General features: G+C 47.5%; 1 protein-coding gene across 1 annotated transcript in view; it reads left to right on the top strand.

Moving 5' to 3' along the window:
• Positions 1–18,895, top strand: part of Rfx8 (regulatory factor X8) — a 56,793-nt gene that overhangs the window by 10,421 nt on the left and 27,477 nt on the right. The window contains 1 exon segment of the mRNA XM_038344093.1: positions 14,795–14,858. Coding sequence (XP_038200021.1) covers positions 14,795–14,858 — 64 coding nt within the window.

Genomic DNA, 18,895 nt, shown 5'->3' with positions numbered 1-18,895 from the left:
CAGCCTGCAGCAAGGGGCAGGATCAGTTCTGTTTTCAGGTCCTCAGATCCAGGTCCCCCTCATTCATATCACCAGGGCTAGCTCTACTCTTTTGCCCAGGCAAGATACAAGGCCCTTTCTCCTGAATCCTGTAGAGGGCATATGAGGTAGGGGGGCAGGGTCAACTCTCATGCCTTCAGGGCTGGATCATCTCTGACCAGACAGCAGGGTCAGCTCTAGTGTGCCGCCAAGGTAGGGTGCAGGGCCCGCTCTCCCGTGTCCTGCAGCTGGTGTGGGGCAGGGCTAGTTCTCTCACTCTTGTGACCCCAGGGCCAGCTCTCTCCCCTGCCAGTCTTGTTCGTTCTTCCCCTTTGAGATACTGATATTTCGTGTAAGCCCTTATCATTCTGCTTGGAGAGTGGTCATGGGCTCCACATCTATAGACTGAGCCACGCTAAAGGTTCACCATCCTCAGATTCAACCAAACTGAGGCCTTGTGCTTGGCAGTTAAGTCTGTGGTCTTCATATCTGTCCTAAGCACGCACAGACATCTCGTCCTATGATGGTATCTATCCTAAATAATGCAGCCTAAGAGTCCTTGCACAACACATAGCATTGCTTTTGACATTGTGTAATCTAGGTGGTTCAAAGCATATTTGAGGAGTCACTTATGCTCTTTGCATATAGAAGGGACCTGAGCATTGGAGGAGGTCTGGGGCCGGTCCCCTGTGGATGCTGAGGGACAGCTGGATTCCCATGGAGCTCTTTCTCAGTCTCCCCCTACTCCAAACATAGCCACTAGACCAAGCTTCCTAATTTGCCTGCCTCTTCCCTTCCCAGGAGCACCTAAGGTAAAGACCACCCACTAGGCACCGCTGGCAGCCTTCCAATCCTGCTTCCTTTTCTGGCCATACTTCATATTCCTCTATAATATAAGCCTTACTGTCAGCGATACTCACCTTCCCATGACCATGTTGTGCGTGGCTCTATTTTGTTCTAATCATCCGGGCCTTCCACAATCCCGCTCCTCATTCTCTGCTGGGGGTTCTCTTGAACCCACCATTCCTGATGACATCAGGGGGATGAGCCTGTGGCGCAGATGAGACATGGCCCCTTCCCACTGCTTGCTTAATAGGAGAACCGAGATGGCATGCTTAATGTGATTCACACATGACGTAAGTCTCAGAAATGTACAAGGTCCCAGGGAGAAGGGGAACGGACATTCCGACGGGAGGTGATAGAGGAGTGATGGGGGACATGGGCTTCACGCTGAGCCATCGAGGTCAGACAGGTTGGGATTCTGACAGGTGAAGAGGGAGAGAGCAGCAGGCAGGGCTTCTGTGGAGGAGACAGGAGGGATGGGAAAGCTTGGGCACCCTGCTGTGCAGCGGTGGAGCGCGGCAGAAGATGACGCTGGGAGGCGAGGGAGAGGCCACAGCCTGTGAGGCCGGAGCTGCGGTGGTCCAGGTGTCTCGTGAGAGACTATGCGGGCTCATGATTAGAGTCTTCACAGCAGCAGAACCCCGGAGCTTCGTCTGTTTCTACTGTGCTGTGGTTTGAATACCTGTGTCCCTCCAAAACTCAAGATGAACTAAAATTCCCCAGTGTAGTATTGTTAGGAGTTGGAGCCTCAAGCGCACACCTAGGCACACACATCTACACACAGATCTGCACACACAGACAGACATGGTGTGTGTGGGGGTGATCTTTATGAGTGGTTGAAACCATAAGGACAATGCCCTCATGAATGACATTCTGCCCTCATGCCACAGCTTGGCCCTCTCATCTCTTCTGCTTTGTAAGAATAGAGCATCTGTCCCTCTTGCTCCTCTGGCATTCACTGTGGAGGTATGTAGAACACGGCACCATCTTAGAGCCTGAGAACCAGAGAGGGAGCCTCTGCCAGACCCTGGATCTGCTGGTGCCACCACTGGACCTCTCAGCCCCTTGATCTGTAAGAGAGAAACTTCTTTTGCTCATATATTACTTCACTGATGGTGCTTTGTCGTAGCTGCAGGGACAGAGATGTGTCCCCAGTCAGAGCAAGTACTGGGACAGTTGCCGAAGAACTGAAGACTAGAAAGTGAGGGTTCAGAAGACTAAACCCACTCCTCAGCCAACAAAATGTAGCCGTCTTTTTGCCTGAGGAAGTACACTAGAGACTTGATATTCAAGGTCTCTGTCAGGAGCTGATAATACACATCTCTAAATCATAGAAAGAACACCCCAAAATACCCCCCGAAGAAAGCAGGCGTTCTGCAAAAGCTGTGTCATTTGTATAGTTTCCACTCAGTGAGCCCCTCCTACCAGCAAACTGCCACTGGGAACACTGAGCAGGCCACGTTCCCAGACTCCAGCCAAGGACGAGCCTTGCAGAGGCTTTCCTAAGGCTCAGTGTCCCTGACCTGCAGGGTTACCTGTTATCTACACAGTTGCACAAGTCTGCAAATATACTAAGAAAGTCTTGAATTTCTCTCTTTAAATGATTTAGTTGGGTCTCTTACCGAGGTTGCTTTAAGGGACAAAAATCCCAGCAAGATTTTTCCCTCGACATATAAAAAGCTGTTCAGAAGCCATACGGGAAGGCCAGCAGCCCCAACAGCCTCAATGAAGCAGAGCACCGTGGAAACACTCTACCTTCTGAGCTCCGTGTGGCTGTGACAGTCGAGGTCTCCTGGTTGGACTGATGGCACGGGGACACAGAGCAGGAGAGAGATCCTAGAAGCAGACCCATCAGATATAACCATCTGATTTTTAATTCTAAAATCACTACACATTATCTATGATCATGTGTGCATATGCATGCATACAATGTCATGTGAGTGAGGATCAAAGAACAACCTGTAGGAATGAGGCCTCTTCCCACAATGTTTTCCAGGGATCCAACCTAGGTTCTCAGGCCTGGCAGTAAGTGCCTTTACCCACTGAGCCACCTTGCCAGCCCCTCAAGTGATGACAAAGGTACACAAATAACTTAATAGAAGACCATTGTTCCTCAACCTTCCTGATGCTGTGACCCTCTAATATAGTCCCTCATGTTGTGGTGACTCCCAACCATAACATCATTTTCATTGCTACTTTATAGCTGTGATCCTGCTACTCTTATGAATCATATTGTAGATGTAAATGCCTGTATTTTCCAGCAGTCTTAGGTGGCCCCTGTGAAAGGGTCATCCAACCCCCAAGGTGTCTCCACTCACAGGTTGAGAACTGATTAAAAAAGGGGTCACATTTAACAGAACCCCACATGCAAAAGAAAAATGGACGTCAACATAAGCTTTGCAACTTTGATGAAAATTAACTCAAGATGGGTCAGAAGCTTAAACCTAAAATAGAAGGATAAGAATAAAGCTGTGCCAGGCATGATGGCACACGTCTTTAATCCCAGTACCCAGGAGGCAGGGGCAGTCAGACGTCCATGAGTTTGAGGCCACACTGGTCTATGTATAGTAAGTTCGGGGACATCCAGGGCTATGTAGAAAGACCCTGTCTCAACCTCCACAAAAGAATAAGGCTGTACCCCAGCTAGTAGGAAGGCTGAGGTTCCCAATTGTTCAAGAGTTTGAGATTGTACTAGGTAATATTTGCAAAATTGTAGCACAAAATTAACAACAAAAAGCAAATAAATAAAATATAGGAATATTAAATTTAAAAAGTAGAATAATCTTAATGGGTCCTATGGCTAGGCAGAAAGTTCCAAGGCTTAGTCCCAAATGCGTGAACCCTAAAAGGAAAAACTTAGTTGAGCTTTTTCAAAAGTCCTGAAAAGGGGATAGAAAAGACACAGACGGAAAGAAAATATTTGCAATGAACACAGTTGTCAGATGACCAGAATCTAGAATTTAGAAAGAGCATGTAAAACTCAATAGTATGAAAACCCAAAAACGATCCTATTAGACAAAAGGCAGACACACACCCCACACAGCTAGCCCTTTCTGCTGTGAGCTGTGCCTGCAGACCTGTGGGAGGAACAGAACTAGAAAGACCAAATCCTACTGACGATGCAGAGAACGCGGACTGTTCCCACATCTCCGGTGGGAATACAAAACAATTAGTTACCCTACCAAATGGTTTGGCAGGTTTTCATAAAAACCCATCACGTGAGTACTGTCTAAGCTTCCATCAATCTCCGAGACATTTGTCCCTGAGAAATGAAACCTCCTGTCCACATGGGATCCCGCCCCCTAAGAATGTTCCCAACAGCTGCAGTGCTAACAGCCTCGGACTCGAGTCAGCCCAGATGCCCTGCGGCAGGTGGCAGGTCCATCTAACTGTGGCACATCCACACCACAGACTGTCACCCACCAGTGAAAAGGAGTAAGCCGTTGACCCATGTCGAAACTTGGATAAATCTCTGTGGAATTGCGCTAAGTGAAAACAGCCCCAACCCTAAGAGATTCCACTTCTAGGGCATGTTCAAATGATGAAACGAGGAGCAGACGGTTGGCAGAACTGGTCCAGGGTGAGGGAGGCTGGAGACGAGCCTGGCTCTAAAAGCGCCATCCTGTGAGACATCCTTATTTCTGTACTTCCGGGTTATCTTCCTCCATTTTCGATACTAGCCCTTTGTTGTTTATGTCGTTTGCAAATGTTTTCTTGAATTTTGTATCCATGGATTTCCCGATAACAACATCTCAGTTGTGGTGAGAGATATAGGAACCTACGAAGGTAATAGAATTGTTTAGAAAAACACGCATGCGTGCACACACTTGCACACATATACAAGCACAGTTTAAGTAAAACAGAAAATGTGAATAAGGTAGGTGAGTTGTACCAGTGGCAGTATCTGAACTGTGGCATGGGACAGCAGACTCTGTCTCTGCAGATTTCATCAACCGTGGGTGGGAATTATGTGGAAGAAAAATTCTGTCTGCACGGAATATAGGAACTGTTTTTTTTTTTTTAAAGCATCATCCCTTACATGATATAGTGTTGCAGCTTTTTTCATAGAATTTCCTTTGTCCTAGGTACATGCGTCAACCGGAGCTGATTTACAGTGTTCAGGGGTGTGTGCAAGGTCTCTACACATTCTATACGTTTCATATGGGGACTTGGCAGCCATGGAATTAGGCTTCCTTAGAGGGTTGGTGCCTTCTGGAATCAATGCCCAATAGATCCAAAGGGAGATTGTACAATAGTTTTCAAACAGTTATTGCTGGGTGGAACCGAGCAGAGCATAAAAGGGACCTCTCCCTTAATTATTTCTTACAGCTACACATAAATCTATAATTACACCAGTAAAAAATTCAATTAAAAATAATAAAGCAAGCATAACTCCATAATCTAGGAGAAAAGGCATGGTAAGCCCCGTGACGTCTCCCAGCCCAGTCCTTGGGGTGGCCAGGGATCTCAAACCTGCACAGGCTGCAGCCACTCCAGTCCTTGCTTCCCTTCAAAGCTCTCGCCCTTCTCCCCACATGAGAGGCGAGGTGACAGTGCCTGGGAGGTACAGGAACCGTCTGCCTCTAACAGATCTGAGTGGTGGAAAGGGAAGCCAGCAAGGAGGGCCCGGCTCTGCACACCTGGAAGTCATCAACCTGAGGGAGCAAGGGAGCGCAGCTGGCTCTGCTTACACTCGCTCCCCGCATTTAAGACCCAAGGGAGAGAGCCCTGGGCAAGGCTTCAGATGAGAGGTTTTGAGGTTCCCCCCAAAGTTGTCTGCCTCACCGAGGCCGGCGTTTCTTTATGAGTTCAGGGATGACGGCTAATGTACAACAGCCCTGCTATTTGCTGAGGGGCAGGATAGAGAGTCCTCTGGAGAGGCAGCCTCGGGCTGAGGGTGTAGCTCAGTGGTGGAGCACTTGTCTAGCGTGTGTTCTTGTGAAGTCCCGAGTTTCAGCGCCACAGCTGAAAGAAAGATGAGCATTTCTTACCAGAACCGTTTTAGAGTGGCACATACAAGCGATCTAAAGCAACTGTCTGGGACACTAACCTGTGCCTAGGCTGTTCAAGGGTCTGGTTTAAACACATATCCCTGCCTGACCCCAACACACACACACTTTCTGGACTTTGTGTTAGGGAAAGTAATGAAAACACACACACACACACAGTCACACACGCATTAGTACAGAGATTTGGCTAAGAACAGGGAAAGTGGCTTTCATTCAGCATTATGCCACTGTCCCCAAACACTTCAAAGAGGCATATAGCTTAGATAAAATACATTCAGTGTCGAGACAAGCCCGTCTGTCTGTTTCTTTGTGCTTTGCTATAGCCCCTCCCATCAGCCCAGTCTGCACTCAAGCCCGAGGACTACCGCCACGCCACTTTCTCCATGCCTGTGCTGGGGGGGAGAGATGCTCCAGGATACAGTAAAGGGCCCATCTTGAGGACCAGGACACAGTGTCTGCTTATCACCTGCAGAGGTGACAGAAGATAGATGCAGTATCCATGGATGGGATGGGTGTGGTAAATCTCACCCGAGACCCAAGAAAGGCCAAGATCTGACCAGCATCTTAAGATTTTTTATTTGCTTTTTACCATATGAAAAAGACCCCCTCACAAAGTGCAGATCTCTCTCTCTCTCTCTCTCTCTCTCTCTCTCTCTCTCTCTCTCTCTCTCTCTCTCTCTCTCTCTTTCTCTCTCTCTCCTCCAGGGTAGTGTGATTTTGCAGGGACAAGCCTCCCAGGGACTAGCCAGGAAGCCATACTAACACCTGGACATGGTGTAATTGCTGACCTAGAAATTCATCAGACTGAGGCCAAGGTGCAAAACGCTTCCCTCCTCTGTCAGTGTGGAGTGTGTGTGTGCATGTGTGTATGTACATGTGTGTTTAATCATACCTGGGGAAGTGGCCCTGCTTAACTTAAATCCCAAGTAACCTAGTCTGTCCTTTTCCATTCTACTTCATATAGATTCCAAAAAGAATTACATGTGGTTTTGTTTCCCTTCAAGATGTAAAGGAACTAATCTTTGCCCTCCTCTCTGCCACAGCACGTGCACGCACACGCGTGAACACACAAACACACACATGCATGGGTTCTATCATTCTCAGCACACAGACTGACTTGTACACACACACACATCCACACACACTTGGGTACGAGTTCCATCTTTCTCATCACACAGACACAGACATGCACACACAAAAAGATATAAACATACACACATAGACACACACACACAACACACATACACACATGGGTTTCATTTCTCCCAGTACACAGACATAGACATGTTAGACATGTACATACACACATACAGACACATGAACACAAGCATACACACACACAAGTTCCATACCTCTCAGCACATAGGCATATACACACAGAGAGACACACATACAAACATACACTTACAACACACACACATACACATATGCATTACATCCATCCCAGCACACAGACACAGACATGTACACACACACATACACACACACACACACACACACACACACACACACGGGACTTTTCCAGCTAAAGGCCTTTGAAAGTGTCTATGCTGTCCCTCAAATGCTGAGCCTTTGTACTTCCATTCCTTTGTTCTCCTGCCAGTTGGTGAGCTCAGGGGACTGCCTTGGGGTAGCAGCCTGAGCCTGTGGAATGTGGCTGTGGATCTGTCCACAGCTGGATCCATGTACCAGCAATGCAGGACAAGCAGAGCACTCCTCTTCCCACCTCCCCCACCCCTTGGGGAAAGCAAGCTCAGCAGAGGTAGCTGGAGCCTAGCAATTGTGGCCACCACCACCTGACAGTGCCAGGTCACAGCAGCTCTGCCAAAGGGTCCCCTGCCCAGTGACGCCCTCTTTTCCTTCCATTTAGGCAGCCAGTGTACAAGAAGGGGCTAAGATGTAAACAGAGCCTTTGGGGCCAGGACCCCCCAGCGAGACCGCTGATGAGTCTCCCCACTAATGAGGTGTCCAAGTTTGCAACCAGCTTTTTGGCCCTGTCCACCCTATGCTTTCAGGGCTGGTTAGGACTTGCTAAGGTTAAACATATACATTACCCAGTTGTGTTCTGGCAGCTCAAAGAAAAAAAAGAAAGAAAAGAAACTTGTGTATGAAGAATCATGCCCCCAGATGACACTCTGGCTCGCAAAGACTTTGGAAGCAGGGTTCAGCCTCCCTGACATCCTCAGGAACTTATCATTTGATCCAAGGACCCCTCCCTGCCATCTCTGCCCAGAGCCACCCACTGCAATGCCTGCTGTTATTTGCTGTCTCCCTGTGAAACTTGACCCCCACCCCCCACCACACACACCCAGGGGCTGAAGTTTGCATCAGGTAGGCAAATGTGGATAACTTACACTTTCAACACTTACAGAGGCTTTCCCACAGGTCGTCATTTTGCAATTAAGTTGTTCATTAAATCTAATGGGTCAGGAGACAGTTAAACAGCTGAGTAGCAACCTCCCTCCATGAAGAAAATGACTAAGCTATGGTGCTCAGCTTGCCAGCATATTTTTTTTCCAGTAGCATAATTCTTGTACATTTTTAGTTTCGAAACACTTTTTCTAAGGGTTTTTGTGTGTCTCTCTTTGCATGTGTGAGTGTGTGTGTCTCTGTGTCTGCTGGAAGGAATGAAACCATTGTGTGTTTCTGTCTGTCTGCCTCTCTGTATGTGTATGTGTGCTGGGAGAGATGGAACCATTGTGTGTGTGTGTGTGTGTGTGTGTGTGTGTGTGGTGTCTGTCTGTCTGTCTGTCTGTCTTTCTGTTTGTGCTGGGAGAGATGGAACCAGTGTGTATGATGTTTTTGCATGTTTATGCACGCACACGTGTGTTTGTGTGTGTACATGTGTCTGTCTGTCTGTCTATCTGTGTTTTGGGAAGGATGGAACCAGTGTGAGTATGTGTATGTGTGTGTGTGTATGTGTGTGTGTGCCTGTCTGTTTGCTGTATCTGTGTTTTGGGAAGGATGGAACCAGTGTGTGTGGATGTATGTGTCTGTGTCTGTGTGTGTGCGCGTACGTGCGTGCCTGTCTGTCTGTTTGTCTGTCTGTGTTTCTGTCTGTGTGTCTGTGTGCTGGGAGAGATGAACCCTGTCCCTGTGCATGGTAGGTAGGTCGCTAACAAACTCAGCTATATCCACAGCCCCTATTGTTATTACCTTGTCTGGCATAAATGTGCCCTAAAAGATCAGGATGATAGGTAATCGCTCTGAACTCAGATCAGAGCCCTCCTCCTCCGCATTCTCCTCCTCCTGCCCCATCTATAAACCCGGGACAACAGCTCTTAGCTTCTCCCTCTGCAGGGTGGCCTGAGGGTGAGGGTGAATGAAGCACAGCCCCATACAAGTGGTTGGTGTGGTTTTCTGAGATGCCTGTAATTACAATGTAATCAAACTGTACAGATTTTGCAATTGTGGACGTCATGGCGTGTCCCTATCTGAATCTATGTTTACGGTTTAACTTTATTTCCAAAGCTATCCGTGAAGAGTGTCTTTCAATCAAAAACCAAAATAATTATGTCACCCGTGGTGAGAGAGCACTGCAGGCGGACCCACAGTGGCTGCGAGGCAGTGCTTCTGCCTGGGTGCTCATGCTAGGCCAGCATGGGCTGAGAATTGGATTTTACTGCATTTTTATCCTCTTACCTTTGTAATTGTTTCAAGTTGTTTTCCCCACTGTTGGAGCGATGTGCGAGAGAGATTGGGGTGTCGAGTGATGTAAGGGAAGTCTGGATTAATGACAGTGAACGTCAAAGCCCAAGAATGTACAGACAAACCAGAGGTAGAGCTAACGCCACACTTGATAGACTTGTGGGGATATTTACTTATCTATTTATTTAAGATTAACTGTGTGTCCTGGAAGTGTGTCTTGGTCTCTTCAAAGCCAAGTGATTGGGGAAACTAATTAAAATAATGTGATTTCATACTACATAAAGCCACACTGGGTGTTTGCTGGTTCCCAAAGAAACAGGGTTCCCTGGGTTTCTCCAAGGGGTCCTCAGAAGAATCTGACTATAGGTGAACCTGGAAAGGAAGTCTGAGTTCACGTTATCAAATATTTAGAGGCCTTAATAGGACTTAGAGTCATCTAGCCCCACGCCATTCCTGTCCAGGACCTCCAGAACCCAAGAGTCTTCCTGAAGGAAGCGTAGTCATCAGTGGCTACAGCAGGATGCCACATCCTTCCCTCCCTGGTCTCCTGTCTTCCCCCTGGTCTAACTGCCCTTGCCCTTGCCCAGTGTTTATTAAATCCTAATAGCCTAGGTAGGACACAGCAGCTGAAGGGGTAGCCCACAAGGGCCACACATCCTCATGGGACCGGCTAACACAGGGCCCACACCTGTGCCATTGGCTTGCTCTTGGCTCTGCTTTGGTGACCTGGAACTGCAAAGGCTTTAGACACCCAGAGGGGGACCTGAAAGCAAGGCCAGCACTGAGTATTGTGTGTGGTTTCACTAGGGCCATAGTTCAGCAATGACTCTGCTTTGACTCAGAGCCTATAAATGTCCCCAATGTTCTGATTCAGAACCGCAATGGGGAAATGACGCAGGAGCCAGTGCACCCAAAGACACACAGCCCTTGTTTGCTGGCACCCTGGACAGACCTGCTTCGACCCTGTTCTCACTCTGGCTGCTCCTGGGTGGCAGGGGACCCCAGGGTAGGACAAGTGGAACTCAGGTCTGCCACGTCTTACTTCCTAGCTCGAGTTTTCCAGGTTCAAGCACAGCAAGTGTCTGCAGTTCTCTCTAGGTCCAATCCACCAGGTCCTCATTGCACCCACTCGTGTTGACTGAGACCTCCAGGGCTCTCCATGCCAGGCCTTAAGGCTAGAGACCAACAGAGGTTCTCTGTTCATTGGCTTTGTGTTCCAACTGTATTTTTGCCTCCAGTTTGCGTCCTAACTCATGCTGATGTCTTTTTTTAATTGAAATTAGCATATACTTGTTATTAAAAAATAATGTTTCTTAAAACATTTCCGCACATGGTTATAATGTATTTTGATCATATTTACCCCCTCATTACTCTCTCTTGATTCCCTTCCTCCTCGCCTGGTTCCCTTCCTTTCTCTCCGGAAACATCTCTCCTTCTGCTTCTATGTATATTTTATTTAATCTACAGTACACTTATAGAGATCATCTCAGGCCCTTGTGCATGTCTGACACATGCTTTAGGCTGATCTGCATGCCCAATCCCATGGATTCTGTGCATCTTTGCTTGCACGAGGCTCTAAAATAGTGGTTCTCCACCTCTGGGTCATGATCCCTTTGATGGGGTCAAATGATCCTTTCACAGGGGTCACCGAAGGCCATCAGAAAACATAGGTATTTACTTGACGATTCATAACCATAGCAAAATAACAGTTACAAAGTAACAACAAAAATAATGTCATGGTTGGGTGGGGTCACCACAACGTGAGGTGGTGTATTAAAGGGTCATAGCATCAGGAAGGTTGAGAACCAGTGCTCTAATAAGAGGTGATTTTGAAGGAAAACTGGTTTGAGCTCACCAACCCTATTTATTGCCCCAGGTGTTGAGCATCATCGTCATCCCAAACAGGATTGAGACAGCCCCGCTGGTTCTCTCTGACAATCTGACAAGTGGATTTTGTTGGGATGGTCCCCTCACTCTGTGAGGCTGAAACTTTTTCTCTTTCTCACTCTTGTTATTTCAATGCACAAAATATCCTCATTAACATTAAAGGATAACTTGGCTCCCGTAGTGAGACTAGCCACACACAGGTCCCTTATTCTGTCAAGCGGCCCCCTTGGTCTTCCAGTTAGCCTTGAGTTAAACCCATATCTAACACCAGTCACCTAGCAGGAATTTGGGAGTTTTGTGTAAAAGTTGGAAATACTTGAGGGCCTGACTCAGCCCTAATGAGCGGTGCTAGTTGCTCCAAGGCTGTGAGTCAGCAGGGGGAGAGGGGTGAGAGAGAGGGGTGACGTGCCCCATCATTGTTCCCTTCATCTGACCCAGATCTGCTAGCTGCCTCTTTCTTATGTCTGAATAGCGTAAGGAAATGCCTGGTGAAGCTCACTCTCACCATCAAAAGGGCTTAATAAGTATTATCCAAGTATCTTGTATAAGTTTCAGTCAAATGAGGCCAGTTGTAAAGGCAGCTCATGGAAGCTCATGATGCTACTTGCAAAGGAAGCTCAGGTGAGCTCATCTAGCTACCAGTGGACATGTTTATGAACCACTGAATTCGCAGGGGTATAGGACTATTCCAACATACATCATAACACCTCACATGTCTGCGGCCATGATTCTTTCAACATCTTTCCATTTTGTTTTCTTCCTCAATAGATTAGAACAGATGTGTGTCTCAAACACAGCTATGCCTGACAGCCAGCAAAATGCCTGTCTTGTGGTAGACGACACTTAACATGTGCCTGTCATGTGGTAGACACTTAGCACGTCCATGATGACTGAATGAGATGCAGATCAATAGATAGTTAAGCAATGGATGGTGAATAGGTGGATGGATGGACAGTTGAACAGACAGATGGATAGACAAATAGATGGGTTAGATGGTCACTAGCGGGAAGGATGGCTGAATGGATAAATGGATCTAATATTCATATCGTGGTCTTGTATTTATTTTTACATAGGAAAGATAGTAGGAATCTTATATTGACCCAATGTAGAATTGTAGAGAAATTGCATTTCCTCCTACTTTGTTGGACAAAAAGCCTAAGGATTCGGTCTGATGTCCCAGCACTTGAGAGGTAGAGGTAGATGGATCTCTATGAATGTGAAGCAAGTTTGGTCTACAAAGAGAGTTCCAAGCCAGCCAGAGCTACAGAATGAGACCCATGTCTCCAAAAGGAGAACGCTTTAATGATGATTCTTAAGATGTCCCCAAATGCTGACAACCATAGTTTTCTGGTTAAGTTTTTTCTGATGCTGGGTGAATCTTCATTTCAAATGTCTCTCTGTCTTTTTTTACTCTAGGGGTTAATTCACAGTTCATGAATTCTTAGTTTCTTGGTTTTAATTGATATAATGTTCCAAAATCTATATGGATTGGTTGTATCTTTGTTGTTGTTGTTGCCGTGGCTAAGTACCCGGCAAAATGGCAGAGCAAGCGAGGCTTTGTTTTGTCTTGCAGTTCAGACTGACATATCCCCTCACTGAGAGCAAGGCACAGCAGACCTGCTTGTCTTCAATGCTGACCAGGAAGCAGAGAGTGGGGACTGCCAAATTCTCAGCTGACTTTTCTGCTTTCCCCCTCTTTTATTCAGTCCAAGACCCCATCCCAGGAGACGGTGCCGCCACATTCGTGGTGGGTCTCCCCTTCTCCGTCAGTGACTCTGGAAACACATTCATAGATTCACTCAAGCACGTCCCTCCTTAATGGCCCAGGTGTTCCCCAAACCAGTCAGGTTGACAGTCCAAGTTCTCCCTCACAAGCCCACCCTCTTCAACTTGATACTCAAGCATAGCACCCTTGGCCCCATAGGCTCATGGTTGTCTCATAATGCAAAATGTATTTATTCCAACTTCAACAGCCTCCATAATCTCCATAGTTTCAGCTGTTCGAAGTTTATATTTTTTGGAGACCTCAAGGCAATCTCTTAATTGTCCTTATAAAATAAAAGGCAATCTACAACATAACCACACACACACACACACACACACACACACACAAATTCTATCTCCATATATAGCTACATTAGAGGCTAATACTCCAATATATGAAGTGGGGTGGGGTGCACACAGCTCACGTTGTGTCCACACTACACGCCAAAAACGGAATTCCTAAAACACATTTTCTAGCATTTGCGAGCCACCTTATAGGCAGAGTTCCTCCATCGATATTTCTGGGTTGAATGGTAACTATATCCCGTGAGCCATTTGGAATGCCCAGAGTCAAATGGATGTTTTGATAACAGTTCTTGTAAAGAATGAAACGTGTAGTTTCCTGAAGGACGTGTATCCAGCCTCTCAATCTGCCCACCACTCGGGAGATAGAGTACTGTGTAGAAACATTATCAGATGCATACCAAATGCTCTGCCCGGGTTTTCATGACTCAGACAGGAGGGCAGAATGACAGCATAACACAATCTTTAGAAGGTTTTTGGGAGGCACCTGGGTTTTTTGGGAGGCCGAGCAGGGATGGAATCTTCTGATGCAATGAACGCCATTGCTGGCCCACTCCCTCAGTGTCCACCTGACGATTGCTCCCCACTTTGAGGGGAGGGGAGAGAGCCTAGCACTCTGAGGCAAAGAGGACAGTGATGGCTGAGGTGGTGGACAAAGCTACCCAACCATGCCTGCCGCTCAGCTCAGCCTTAGCCCCAGGGGCAGACAGGGAGGAAGATGCTCTCTCCTCTTTTACATCCAGAGAAGACACATTTCCTGGTGCAAGCAGGAGGCCCTGCACCTGTCTGTCTTATGCCTATAATTAAAGGGAAAACATACCACAGCACTCAACAGGACTAAATCTATTCTCTACTGTGTGTGTTTCTTAAACACAGCAGTCCATCGAGCGTAGCACAATGAAGCTGAGAGTCTACTATCAACCCCCAGTTCCCTTGTTCTATGACCGCTCTGTCGCCTCCGTCATGTGGCATTACCATATCTGGGTTGCTAATGAAAACACCCGAATGAGAAAGTAGTAAAGATCCCCTTTTCACCATGGTTTTTTTCTTCTTCCACAGGAGTGAAGCTGTTTCCTTGATGGTTATCATAACCTTGCTTCTGGAGGGAATAATTTTTTTAAAAATTAAAACGCAAGGTTGTCCCAGATACAGAAATAGATTTTAAAAAAAATCTCAAGCACGTGGCAATCACCTTGGAGGACAAGTTTTTGATAAAGAGTTATATCTTAAGCAAACAAGCTTGCTGCAGGAGAAATTCCTTCCTCCCGTTCAGAGAGCAGCTTCTTAGTCATGCGATTTCTCTGTTGTCTGTTCTTCCACAGTGGTGATGCTGTCGCCTTTGGAAAATCTACTGATTTTAACAACGTTATTAAGCAGGAGGAAATAGTGAGTATGGTGTGAAATAGATGTGGTTAATAGACCCCTTGAATTTGGGAGTTACAACTGTTTCTGTGTGTGGTGTCCTGGACAATCCTTGATCCACCACCTATTGGTCTCGCTGTTGAGCGTCCAGCATACATTACACTCACCTAGGACAGACCTGGCCCCTGTCCCGAAGGACCACCCTGCTCAGCCGCTGTCACTGTTGAGCTGCATTTCTTGAGGTATAACTCTAAAGGCTGCAAAGGTGGCTAGTCATAAATTTGCTGCAGTGCGCTGCCGTGGTATTCCTTCCACTCTTAGAATCAGGACATCAGAACTATTTCATAGCTAATCTGTGACCCTGAGTTGAGCTTTGCTTTAGTTGGCCAAGACCTCATGACAGTACTCTGATGGTGTCTTAGCTCGGTTTGCTAAAGCAAACTACTCTGAACTACACAGTTTAAACACACTGATTTCTTTTGGTCCTGGGTGGCGCTGGCGAGGGCTCTGTACTGAACTGCAGACGGCAGGCTGCTCCCGCCGACCTTGGTTTGCACAGCCTTCTCTGACCTTGTGAGCGTTCCAGTTGGTCGAGGTCCCACCCTCCTAACTTAATCACCTCCCAAGGCCCCACTTCTAAAATTCCAGCACAGTTTAAGATTAGCAGCACAGGGATTTGGAGGGACAGAAACATTGTCCCTAGCAGATACAATCTCACGAAGAATCATTTTTAAACATCTATTTTGTAACCAATACTATTGGGGGCTTCATGGGATATAACCCAAAAGTTATAAAGACAAAAATCCCAGGGTCTTGTACTTGAGAAGCACTGTCTGTGGGCAGGGAGCTGCGGTTGACCTGGAGAGACTGGGACAGTATCGAAGGGTGGTGAATCCGCAAAGGCAGGAGGGTCTGTGGGGGTCAGAGTGGTTATTATGAATGAGAGCTGACCCTCCTCTTGAGTCCCCTGATTGCACTAGTGGTCTTAGTTCCTGTACTGCTGGATTCACCCCACGACACAGGGAGGCGGAGCAGGCCGTCAACGGGGAGGCTCAGCAGATGGGTCAGCAACAACTGAGTCCACCCCCCAGAGTAAGAGCACACTAAGCCCAGGTGCACCACTCCCTGGAGTGATAGCGCTCAGAACCAGGTGCATCTGGACTTCCTAGTCTTGGTATGCTCTTCTCCTCCCCTTCCTCCCCTGAGGTGATCTGGGGCGGTCTCCTTCATGGAGCAGGCAGAAGCTTTTCTTAAGAGGCAAGTTGTCTGTGCCCGCAATTCAGAATGTCTGTTACAGTTAGATGCAAGAATGTATTTTTAAAAATATAACTGTCCCAGAGCTGGAGAGATGGGCAGTGGTTAAGAGCACTCCTGCTCTCTAGAGGACACAGCTTGGATTCCCACATGGCAGCTCACAGCTGTAATCCAGTTTCCAGGGAATCCATGACAACTAAGCATGCATGTGGTGCACATATCTGTGCGTGCAGGCAAATACCACACATATAAAATAAAATAAATCCTTTTTTAAAAAGTGTAACTATCCATAAAACTGAGAAGTTAGCTAGGAAATGGCAAGTTACCTTGTGGAGCCCTGGTGTGTGTGTGGAAGGGGGTGGGGGGTAGCTAGGACAGACTCAACTTGTCTCGGTTGGTCCCTTGTCCTTCCTTCTATCCGGCTAGCTTGGCCATTTCGCACCCAGGGGCAAGCACTCTTGTTTATCTTCCCTTTGCGTCCCCCTCTGCCCACTGCTTTAGCCCTGACGTTCATTCAGCCGTGAGCAATGACTAGGAGAAGGACCACAGAAGACGCGGGTGCTCTAGCAAATTAAAATGGTATCGGTAGCCTTGAACCACACAAAATGGAGTGTCTGCTGTTCTGGGGACAGGAGTTCCCCAGCAGTTCCCACCAGGCTAAGGTCACGGTATCTGTAGAGCTCTGCCCTAATCGCCAGTCCCTGGGGGAATCTGTTTCTCGCCTTCTAGTTTCCAAAGACCGTGTGTGTGTGTGTGTGTGGTGTGTGTGTGTGTGTGTGTGTGTATACGTATAAATACACACACACACACACACACACACACACACACATATAATATATATATATATATATATATCCCTTGTGTCATGTAAAGTAGCAGAGTCTCGGGATCTGGAGATTAGACTAACTTGGGGCACCAGAGGCTCTGCCTGGTATGCTAGGACATAGCTGGTCCTGAAGGGATTCCCTGAATCCTCATTGGAAGAGTATTCATCTTGGGGTGTAGCTTGCATTTGACCTGGGAGGTAGGGCTAACAGCATGGCGGCAATGAGGAATGGCCTTATGCTTTGGTGAGGAAGGTAGACAGGTGCCAAATGGGAAGACCTTGCAAATCCCAGACTGAGGGATTTGGATCCCTCATCATGGGGGTGTGAGGCACCATCAAAGCCTCTCAAAGGAGAACAGGATATGGTGGGGGGGTTGATCAAAGATATAGAAAGAAAAAAGGCGATAGAGAGACCAAAGTAACTCAGGGAACACTGTGGGGACACATCTGGCAACAGTAAGATGGCACCCTCATTGTATGCTCAGGGATTGATGGATAAGCCTTGTATTAGTCAGCTTTCCATTGCTGTAACAAAACACCTGCTCTAACCAAATTAACTAAGCTGAAGAGGTTACTTTGGCTCACACTCTGGAAGTTTTCATGTACTTCCTCTGGGGTTGTGGTGAGGCAGAAGTTATGGTGGGTGTGTGTTGCTGAAGACCAGCTGTTCACCTACTGCCGTGACATGAGGGAGAGTAGCCCAAGTGCCCTACATGCCAAGCACTCGTGAATTGTCCTTCTGATGTCCCATAACAAGTACTTTTATAGTCTTAGAATCCTTTATCTCTATAAGTAGTCTTATTTGACAAGTTTCATATTGCCCTACCCTGCTCCCTTTCAGCAATCCCCTCCAAATAGCCTCCCAACACACCCCCTCCACACTTCAGGTCCTCTTGAGTCCAGTTTGCTCTGCCCGTATGCCCAAGGGTGAGGGTTTATTCCCTGTAGCGTGGGCAACCTGCCAGTGGCACATCCCCAAAGAAAAGTGACTCTTTCTCCTCTAGCAGAATCATGGTGGCTGCATAAATCCACACAAGGTGGAAGCTACCCAAGTCCAGCATGGACGCAGAGGATCTCACAACTGCCAATGGCTCCTTAGCTAGGGGTAGGGCCTTGTGAGCTCCTCTGCATACATGCGGACTTGGGTAGCTTCATTTGTGTGGATTTATTCAGCTAACTGCAACTACCATGAGTTGGTGAGTGCACGGCACCCCTCCCCCAACCTCGGGCTCTACATTCTTTTCTCACCCTGAGCCTCACAGCGGGAGGGGGTGATCCAGAAGTCCAGTCTAGGGCTGAGAATCCTTCAGTGTCCCATACATCCTAGCATGACTTCTGGGTGGTGGCAAGACAGTGATTGGTCATGTTGAAATAGAGAGACTTCAGTGGTTCAGAATTGAAAAGAAGAAAGGAAGGGAGGAGGAGGAAAGGGAGAAGGGAGGAAGAAAGAAAGGAAAAGAAAAAGAGAAAGTCTGCCTAGAGACTCCAGGATGGCTCAGCGAGTGAGAGCGCTTGGTGAGGATCTGATATTGGACCCCAAGCACCCAGAGAAGAAACAGCTAGGCACAGCTGCACATGCCTATAACCCAGCATTGAAGAGCAGAGACAGGTTGGATCCGGTTGGCTCAGCAGCCAGCAAGCCTAGACAAAACATCAGGCATCCAGTCAACGGCAATAGAGGAAGGTGCCGGGTATCTGCTCCGGCCTCTGCCTGGAAGCACACGTGTGTGCACACCCACACACCTGCCTGATATCAACCCTGAGTGTGCCAGAAAAGGTGGTGGAAATGCTAGATTTCTGGCCTCCTCTGAATCACCCCCTGGGGACTAGGAGTATGTATCCCTATTACAAAGATGTAGTTTCAGGACCACACTTTGAGAAACATGACTTTGGGAACAGATAGCAGCAGCCAGAGAGCAGCTATATCCAGGTCTGTCTGGGCTCTGAGGTAGACGGCCGGTAAAAGTGGAGTTTTCACTGT

Source organism: Arvicola amphibius, chromosome 9 (assembly GCF_903992535.2).
Source record: "Arvicola amphibius chromosome 9, mArvAmp1.2, whole genome shotgun sequence".
Classification (NCBI taxonomy): Eukaryota; Metazoa; Chordata; class Mammalia; order Rodentia; family Cricetidae; genus Arvicola; species Arvicola amphibius.
This window is presented reverse-complemented; position numbering and strand designations above follow the sequence as displayed.